This window comes from Protobothrops mucrosquamatus, unplaced genomic scaffold, assembly GCF_001527695.2.
Source record: "Protobothrops mucrosquamatus isolate PMUCROS unplaced genomic scaffold, P.Mucros_1.0 scaffold60, whole genome shotgun sequence".
Classification (NCBI taxonomy): domain Eukaryota; kingdom Metazoa; phylum Chordata; class Lepidosauria; order Squamata; family Viperidae; genus Protobothrops; species Protobothrops mucrosquamatus.
The window spans coordinates 186277-195995 of record NW_015386439.1 but is presented as its reverse complement, the minus strand read 5'-3'; the positions used below and the strand labels follow the sequence as shown (position 1 = coordinate 195995).

At 45.8% G+C, this 9719-nt stretch overlaps 2 protein-coding genes across 2 annotated transcripts in view; one reads left to right on the top strand and one right to left on the bottom strand.

Annotated features, from left to right (window-relative positions):
* The window catches only part of KIAA0556 (KIAA0556 ortholog), a 19395-nt gene extending 12284 nt beyond the window's left edge, over positions 1 to 7111 (bottom strand). The window contains exons 1-7 of the mRNA XM_029283340.1: positions 7050 to 7111; positions 6794 to 6963; positions 5275 to 5369; positions 4759 to 4893; positions 3748 to 3994; positions 3153 to 3281; positions 2056 to 2219 (exon numbers count right to left, since the gene is read on the bottom strand). Coding sequence (XP_029139173.1) covers positions 2056 to 2219; positions 3153 to 3281; positions 3748 to 3994; positions 4759 to 4893; positions 5275 to 5369; positions 6794 to 6963; positions 7050 to 7111 — 1002 coding nt within the window. The remainder of the gene's footprint in view (positions 1 to 2055; positions 2220 to 3152; positions 3282 to 3747; positions 3995 to 4758; positions 4894 to 5274; positions 5370 to 6793; positions 6964 to 7049) is intronic.
* A 295-nt stretch (positions 7112 to 7406) lies between these two features.
* Positions 7407 to 9719, top strand: part of GTF3C1 (general transcription factor IIIC subunit 1) — a 21143-nt gene continuing 18830 nt past the window's right edge. The window contains exons 1-4 of the mRNA XM_015811951.1: positions 7407 to 7627; positions 7814 to 8017; positions 8688 to 8861; positions 9356 to 9499. Of these exons, the coding sequence (XP_015667437.1) occupies positions 7407 to 7627; positions 7814 to 8017; positions 8688 to 8861; positions 9356 to 9499 (743 nt within the window). The remainder of the gene's footprint in view (positions 7628 to 7813; positions 8018 to 8687; positions 8862 to 9355; positions 9500 to 9719) is intronic.

Sequence of the window (9719 nt, the reverse complement as noted above, 5' to 3'; positions counted from 1 at the left end):
CCTGGAGGGGCCCAGATGGATCCTGTCTGGCTTCCTGTAGGGGGTGGCCCATGGCTCAAGCAAGCCTTCCCCTTTAGTCCAACACCAGGCACGGAACGTAAGTATTCCAACTCCACATTTCTGCTCTCATAGTCTATGTATGATGTGCTGGAATGCCCCGTTTTGCAGAGGAAAGCTATCTGGAATTCACATCCTCTTCAGGACCATCCAACCCATCCTGATTGTTGCTAAGTAACACAATTGGGATGAAGATGAGGAAACTACAGTTCGAAATTGTGACTTGCTTCCTACCAGAACAGGAAGCTCCAGCTGTCCAAAGCCCAAAGCTGCAGGGCCATGGCAGACGGATAGAGTCTCGGTCTTTTGCAGAGCTTTGAGAAATTTCTTCTGTTGCCTAAACATTGAAGAGACCACAGGAAAACAAGCAGCAAGGTCAGTGCTTTTTTCTTTGGACCCAGAAGGGCCATTGATTTGAACTCATTCAGACACTCGGAAACTCTCAAGACAAGGACGTGAAGGTGGAAGATGAGGTAGCAGTACTGATAGTTGTGAACAATCCAGCGCTGCTTTTCTTATTAAATGGCTCAAGCCTTAATGCCCAGACACGAGCCATCAGCAACTCAAAGGAGAAAATATGCCATTAGTTTTATTGATAAAGAATACTACTGCAAGTTTGCAGAATATTGAATATAAACCAAGAACCAGCAAGCTGAGATGCTGTTTCCTGTGTTGCTCAGAGCACAAGGTTCACACTTCATTATGAAAATACTGACCTCTCAAATTTTTATGAAGAACCTAGCTCAGTCTCCAAATCACCTTTTGCCATCCCCTCCCCCAACCTCCGGCCTTCACAGACACCCTTTGCAGATGAAGATACTTGTGCCCATGTTGCCTTCCGAATGTCCTGGTAATCAGACGCCATGGGGAGCAGAACTAGCAGAGGAGTCCACTGGGCATCCCCGTGCAGAGACAAAAGTATATTGCCCCTGAGAAGGGACTCAGAGGATTCAGAACTGCCACCTGTTTTCCAGAAGTCCAGTTTGTTCCAGGGCCGTGGAGAGAACTGCGTCCTCCTGCTGTTCTGCAGGAACGTCCACTGTTGCAGAGCCAGAGGCCAGCAGTGACTGCACAGAAGGGAAATGAGGAGAAGCTCACAAGAGAACTCCACTCTCCAGACAATGAAGCCGGGGGCTGGTCTGAGTTGGGAGGCCAGCACAGGTGCCGAACTCCCTCGCCCTATCCCAGCAGCCAACCTCCCTCTCCAGGACTCTGGCAGAGAATAGTCTATGTTAATGTTAATGTTGTTAATGTTAATTTAATTTGTATACCGCCCTTCTCCCATAGGACTCAGGGCGGTTCACAGCATATTAAAAAACAAATACTATACACAAAATACAAAAATACAGAAATACAAAAAATATAAACCCCAATAAAAGCCGAATTAAAAACCAAATATTGCCAGCTGTGTTTCCGATTAAAATTACTTTTAANCTACCTAAAATCCTCCCTAGGTCAGGCCCGCTTGCTGTCCTTCCTTTCACAAACCCCAGTCAGCAACTAGATGAGTCCGGACAGCGATTCCACAAATATTGGCATGGTCAATTTTTAATAAGATTCTGCCAAGGCTACACAAGAATGGATTGCTTGTACACACAGGAGCTTCCTTTTCAGGAATGGAAAAGATTTATAATTCAGCCTCACCTCCAGGCAAGCATGAGGGCTTCCCTTCGTTGTAAGTTACTACTCTCTTCCTAACAGCTTCTAAAATGTTAAATAATAGACTACAAAAAGGAGACAGGATAGTTCTTCTTAAGAAAACCAGTTTCTATTTCAAATGAAAAAAAAAAATTCTAGGAAGCCAAGGAAAAGAAAACCTTTCTTTAACGTTGGACAGAGCACATGGTCCATTTCAAGGCAACATTTTGGAAGAACATCCTGATCCTGTCAGGTCCCTCTGTGCAGTAGCCAAGTAGTCAGCTTCCATAGCAGAGGCCAGATGGAGCAGGGAAGTCTATGCCCAGCCATTGAATAAGACACGTCCCCCGTGCTACTGACCTCTGTAGAGACCTCCAGCTGCCTACAGAGCAGCTCCTTTTGTAGTGTCTCATTTTCTGCTTGCATAGCTTTGAGGACAATGGAAGCAGCATTTGCTGGATCCTTCTTCTCACACACATTTTTCCGAACAGCTGAGAGTGGTCTTTCCGATCGGCTTATTGGTCCTAACGTCCAAAAGAAGCAGAAAATATTTTTGAACCCTTAGTCAGAGGGAAGCAAGTTGGGCCTGAAACATCCCCGTGGTAAGATTCTCGAGTCATAGGAGTGGAAACTCCTAGACAGCATAGAGACTAACAAGAGCAAAACTTAGTGGCAGCCCAAATGGACTTCAGAGAAGAAGTTGGTCCCTGGTTCCAGCCAAGGCTAACAAGATCCCACCAAGTGAGAAGGTGTGGCATCCAAAGACCATACGAAGCCTCCTGTGTTACTCTCACAGAATGGGCCAAGCAAAACCTGATGATTCTGGGCAGCAATATTTCAAAGTAGAAGAAGAATTAAGGTGGAGAATGTAAGTGTTCAACAGGCTGTAGTGGGCAAATGTAGAAAGGCTGAATGTGGGAACAGCTTTACTAAAGAAGAATTAAGGTGGTGTGAAAAACAGAATGAATAAAGAAATATTTCAGTGATGTTGATGCTGAACTATATTTGTGCACCAAGAAAAATAAGGAGAGTGACAGGCAAAGGAAAGAAACAGTAGAGATCAAAATGCTAATTAACAGGAAGAAAATTGAGTAAAGGAGGACACTTGGCTGGCTAAAGGCATATTCTCAAACCAATGTTCTAAAACGCAGCTGTCACCCTAAGGCCTGACATCGACATCTAAGGAAACCTGCCATCCCAATCCAGAGAATCATGCTAGGCACAATCCTCTCTTTCTGCCCGGAAGAGAGAGCGAGCTTTCTGCCTAGCCAAGGAGGTCTCCAGGGGCTACAAGCATCAGAGAACTAACATGAATGTCAACACACAGAATTATTCTGAGCATGGCCTTGTTCAGAGAAGAGAAATGACAGGCACATTTCCACTGCCTTTCACCACTGCAGCTTCTGTATGCCTGTCAAGCTCTTAAGGGGGCCACTTAGAAACCATCTCTCTCTTACTGGAGGCGGTTCCTTCCTGCTCTTCCAGGCACCGACGACCTGCAGCCGCTGAACTCATGGACTTGACGGGAATGTAGGGTTCAGCAGTGCCCTTCCTTTTTGCAGAGAGACTTTGCTCCTTCTTAATGCCTGCAGGAAGAGCAGATACCAAAACCAGGAACTTATTCTAAAGGCAGTCAGCATCCAGCACAGCCTTCTTAGGTCGTCTTTAAGACCAGGGGCTAGAATTACACTCAAAGGCAATCTCTGCCCTTGTTTATCGGGCACATAAGGACCCTTTCTTTTGAGGATTCCTTCAGGGCCAAGCCAGCCAATGCACTCTTTGATTCTGAAAATAAAAAACAGTCAGCACGGTACTGGATTTATCCAGGCAATTTTTAAAATACTTTTTAATGAAGAGTCAATAACAATGGTAAAAGACAATATATAGTAAGCTCTCAGAAAAAACAAGGGGAGAATAAAAAGTGCAAAGGAAAAAAGAAAAGAACAAATAAGAAAAAGAGAAAGAAATACTTAAAGAAGAGACTTCTAATCTTCATCACAAAGAGGACAAACAAAATTAGTAATTCTCCACCTCAGTTTTAAGTGGACCTACCTGGGCAGTTTGGCTTGAATTCCAACACGAAAGGCCCAGTGGCCAGAGCAGAGCCTGTGCCAGACAGAGGAGAGAGAGCTGCTTTGGCAAGAACCGGCACAGCAGCACCTCCCAGACATGCCGCAGGTTCTTTCTTCTCAGGGGCTTCAATGGGAACCTCCTCCTCGATGGAGTCAGAATCCTCGGAAGAATGTTCCCCTTTCACCTGTTTTTGGCTCCTGGCAAACTCCAAGCTTTGTCGGAGTTCCTGGCATAAAGAGAAGGAGCTCAGACATCACTCCAACATCTCCAGATATAACTGGAGGAAGACTTGGGAGGGCCACTGCCAATCACTGCAATCAATGCAGACAGCTCAAAATTATTTTGTCTTAACTTCTTTAAACAGGATTTCTTCTGCTTTGAAGAAAACATCTGATTTAATGTAAAATCTGGATTTAAATGTAAATGGATGAAATCTGCATTCATAGCTTCAAACTTAATTATCACCAATTACCAAATGAACTGAGAAAAAAGCACAGATATAAATAGTTTAGTTGCAATGTCATATATAAAAAAATTAAAAGGAAAAATGATACAAAATCTGTGTGATGAGGACAGTTAAAAAGAGGTAGTTTTCTTATTCTGGAATATTAGAACCCAAAAACCTCTCATGCCCTTACCTAACCATAGTTAAAATACGGAAGTTGTGACAATGGCTGCCAACTAGAACAGGACAGAGAGGTTGCTAAAGATAGTTATCCATGATGGCTAGTTAAACCCACCCAGATGAGAATCTGAATGCCAACCGCTGGGCTGGGGAGCCTGAGAAAATATGCCTTTGATCTGATCTGCAAGATTCCCTCCATATCCTTCTGCTCTATCTTTCTGACGTGGTCTTGAAAACCACAAGGAGCAGGGCCATTTTGCCCAAGGTTGTTTTCTAGGGGGAAGGAAAGAATGCTTCCAAATTCCTGTGCTGGTGATTCGTCTTTAATAATCTAACAAATTATTTGATCCAACAGATCTATTTACCTGGGAAGTACCATTCTCTTCATAGTCAGTTGTCTGCAGATCTAAACTTTCATCAGATTCAAAATCCTCAGAATACTCGCAAGGAGGAGCAATATAGAGCCTAGATCCAGTTTCTGTCTTGATCTGCACAGCTTTCTGAAAGATTGAGAAAAATCAGTACACAGTACATTACTATTACAGCCTTGAGGAACAAATTGTTTTTAGAGCTGTAGCCATCACATAAGTCAGGAACTGTTATAATCAGACCTGATCCTGACTGGCTCCATAACTCTGTCCTTGTTTTTATTTTAGGATCACTTTTATGTTTTCCAACCGATATTTGTTCTCAGTGCTCCTCTTTTATGTCTTGTCTATGACTGGACTTCTAACCTTAAGAATCTTACGATGCCCTATGAGCAAATTGAAGAATGCTGCATGCCTAACACATCACTTCATTTATTTACATTTGTTGCATGCTGTTGTAATCCAAAAAGATACCAGGATGGGAACTCTAGTGCTCCCTCTTCTTTTTCATACCTGGAGCCACTCCCGGCGTTGGATTTTACTAGGTGCACTTTGGATGCTCCTCTCTTGCTGCTCTCCTTGTTTTAAAAGGTCTTTGGTACTCACAGCTGAAAGGAAATGGGGAATAGTATGAGTAAAAGGGTCAAAGTCCAGACACCCTGCATAGCAGATGGATTTAGTTTATTATCATTATTTCTATGCTGCCCCAATCAGAGAGTCTGGTCAATAAACCACCATTTGGGGGAAGATTTTTGTATGCTGTCAAATTTAGCAACCAGAATGCTATTCCAGGTGTAAACACATCAAAATTTGTATAAAGGCACTACATTTCCTCACATGGCATTCTAACTCTGATGACGTCAGTAGTTTGGCTGACGAAAGCTCAGTAACTCTTTTACTTACAGGTTTGTTTATATTAAACAGGCCTGTTTATTTTTATCGTGTTCGTTTTTCTATATTTTTATTGACACACACACACACACACACACACACATATATATATATAAATAAATTAGTTTTTTACAATAACAATCTTTAGTATTTAGTAAGCAACGCATTGTCTGGGTTTACATATTTAACATTAATAGTAATACAGTTTCTATTCCTACCCTTTATTCCGATTTTTTTTTTGATGGCTACCATGTACTGATTCAACTTCTTCATTAAGCTCTCCGCTATTTATTTAGAACCCTCATGGTATTTTTCTGTGAAATGACAGCTGCTCAGCCTCTAGCATTTTGTGCCTTTATGGTGGACCTTTGCTCCAATCTACAGCCTTATTCAGATGGAACCATGTGTGTCACTTGACTGGCCATTCACCCCATTTAAAGAGAGTTTCTGGAGCTACTCAGCCACTTTAAATAGCTTAGAATCGCTTACAAATCTGCATAGGTCACTGCTTATCTCAAAGTAAAGGAAATGTTAAAAAGGTCTGCAATGGTTGAGCCCTGCTGCCTGCCAGGATGGGTACTAATCCTTTGAACTTCAGCATAGACCTTTGGGATTGTACGGTGCATATGCCTTGCTTCGTTACAGTGTATATAATAGCTCAATGACAGCAATTATTCTGCTGCTGCTTCCTCCTACTTTCTAAGCCCTTTTCCAAGCAGGGGAGCTGTGGAAGCTGCCAGAGGGAAAAAGCCATCACCTTCTATGCCAACTTTCACAATTCATACAGATGGTATCCCTACCAGGAACCTCATGACTGAAAATGGAAACTGAAACAAGCTGAGGAAAGTCTGTGGGATTTACTGCAAGCGAAGGAAACATTCACCCGAACTGGGTAATTATTAATTCATGGCTTATTTCCGGCCTTCCATAAATAAATAAATAAATAAATATACAAACAAATAAATAAAACCGTCTGCACTCAAGGCAATATATGACGTTTTATCAGATTTGATGCTACGTGTCAAATTTCTTATTTACTGTATAAAACTTCTGCTTTTCATGTTAAAAAATTCCCAGACCGAGGAACCTCAACCAGAGGCGACGCTGATCTCTGGATGGTCGCGACCGGAAACGAACTCACGGTTCGCCCTGACGGTTCGCGCGCCGCCGCTCCCGAGCAGGGCCGGAGGGCTGACTTTGCGGCCGCGGCTCGCCTCCGAGTTGGCGCCGTTCACGTACAAAGTGAAGCCCTGCTCCAGCTGCTTCAGCCGGAGCTGCAGAGGGTCCTTCCTCTCCAGGGCCTTCAGGATCCTGGAACCGAAAACACGGGCTGTTCTTGGCGACGGCCGGCAGGCGGATGCCCCAGCCCAGCCCCGGCCCTCCCGCGGGCGGCTCACCTGTTCCTCTGCTGCAGCAGCACCAAGTGCTCGTCGTGCTTCTCGTCGAAGTCGGTCACCATGGCCCCGGGTTACGGGCGCCTGCGAGGCGAAGCCTGAGGAGCGCCTTCCGAGCCCCGTCCGCTACCTCGGGGCTGCAGGCGGCGGGGCGGCCGGGTCTCCGCGACAACTGCTGCCGCTCCCTCCCGTTCCCTCCCGGGCCGCCGGGCCCAGCTAGGCGCGGCGAAGCTGCCTCCGAGCCAGGCCCGTCGCCGCCGCCGCCGCCTGTTGGGCCGTTGCCGTGGTTACCGCGGCGGCTCGGGCGGCACGCGCCGAGGCGTCACTTCCTGCGCGCCGCCCATCGCGCGTCCGGCAGCCATGGAGGCGCTGTGGGCTGCGCTGGACGAGGTAGCCCTGGAGGGGCTGGACGGCGTCACCCCCGGCGCGCTCTGGGACCGGCTGGCGGGCCGCGTCCCGCCCTTCCCGCTGCCCCTGGAGCCGGGCGCCCGGCAGCTACTATGGGCCACGCTGGCTGCACAGGCCGAGCTCCGCTTCTATTTGCTGCCGCAGCCGCGCCCGCAGTTGAGCCTCTTCGACCGGTGAGGCCTGGCCTGGGCGCTGGGGCCCCGGCGGAGCGGGGGGGGGATTGTGGAGGCGGGCGGCGGGCCCGGGGCTCAGCCGGGGGGGGTCGTGGTGCTGAACGTTCTGGGGTTTACCTTCCCAACGGACTGGGGGGAATTGCGGATCACAAGCAGTTTCGCCGAAAAGGTTTTATTCGTTTCCAGTTATGAGGAAATCGATCTTGAGACAGGAATACTGGAGACCAAGCGGGATCCCGTTCCATCAAGCGACATTTACCCGGTGCATATGATTTTGGATGAGGGCGTCCAGGGCTCCTGCCAGTATTTGAAAGAGAGGCTGGACGTTACTGATAGGATCAGGACGAAGGACATGCAGCCCTGTTGCACATATGTGGAGGCTTATGAGAAGTGAGTAAGGTTTGATTGGTGCAATCATCTATTTTTTAATACCCACGTACAATTTATTTGTTTACCTATTTAGAAATAAACCATACCCCAACCAAGAAACGCCAAACAAGCTAACAGTAAACAGCCCAACCAAAGAATCACCAAGACCATTCCCACCAACACTGAAAGCGCAAGCCACTAGAATACAAAATAAGAGCAAACTGCTCTCCCTGCTAGCACTAATGATGTTACCTAGTTTGGGTAATGAAACGTCTGTAAGAAAAGAACCAAGCTCAGAGAGCACCAAGGACACCACATGTACCTCTGGAGGGAGCTTATTCCAAAGGGCAGGAATAGGCAAGGCTCTGGGTGCCACCAAATTATATTCTCTTAATTTACGGAACCTGAAGTATGCCCACTCAGCTGGATTGAATTAGACAGGCATAGACAACTGAAGATAGGTGCTTCTTCAGATACCCATGGGGGGCTTTAAACGTGTGATCACCAGAAGAAAAATAACAGTTGCTCATTAATTGGTGGGCTGTGGGAGGAATTGTCATTCCGTTGTGTGATTCAGCTTGAAATGGTCTACCTACAGTTCAGGAGGTTGGTGATAATATTGCTAGAGCACAGAAAGTGCTGTTTTTCTTTTAGAGATTCTGGAAGTGACTCTCTTCTTCTTACTTTGCAGTTGGGGAGAGAGGCTGGTCATTGTTGCCTCCCAGGTATTGCGCCACAGGGCACTAATAGGTTGGGAAGGGGATCCAGACTTAAAGCTTCCTGACTTCTCCTACTGCATTTTGGAGCGATTAGGACGAGCTCGCTGGCAAGGGGAGCTCCAAAAAGACCTCAGTGTGGCTTTTAAGTAAGTTGTAAGAATTGGCTTATTCTGGACTAACTGATGATATAATGCCAGAAAGGAGGGTTCTATGCACAGATATTCCCACAGATGTGGAGAACTACTTATCTCAGGGATTAGATACGATCTTAACTTGGTTTGCTATTATTTTATAAGTTAATTATGACTGCAACTTCTCTTTTAGCCTGGAGGTTGCTTCCCTTCAGAGAGAAGCATAAAATAGTGCTATAATAATGGGAGAACATTATTCTAGGCCTAGGGAATTCCTTTGCTCTGAGCTAAGCTTCAGTTTCATTGTAGGTGTTAAACCTTTGAGACAAGGGACCATCGCCTTTGTTGGCTTAGCAATTATCTTAAGTTTTAGGCTCATTTAAGAAACTTAGTTGATGCAGAAATGTAGGTTCTTGTATGCCTTCTTCCGGTTTTTGTTATTAAGGAGGGTTCAGGGGGGTTAGCTGTTGTGCTATGTTCGAAACACGATGGAGGCTACTCTTTTATAGGGTAGATGCTGGAAAGCTTCACTATCATCGAAAAGTCCTGATCCAAAATGGGCTGATCTCTATGCAGTCCCACGTGATTAGGTTGCCCTCAGGGATCCAACAGCATTCCATTCTTCTGCTGCTCAGCCGCTTTCATATTGACAGGTATGCGCTTGGCAAGTTCACACTGGGCTTTCATTTGTGCTCCTCTCGGGCTGTTGAGCATGTTTGAAAGCCCCAAATTTCACTACTCCCAGTCTGTCTCTAATCTTCATATAAGGTTTTACCACTTTTGATTTGCTTTTTTGATCTGAGTTTCCTTTCTTCTGCATTTTGGAGATAGGGGATGAATCTCTGCCTCTGGTAACTAATTGATTGACTAAGG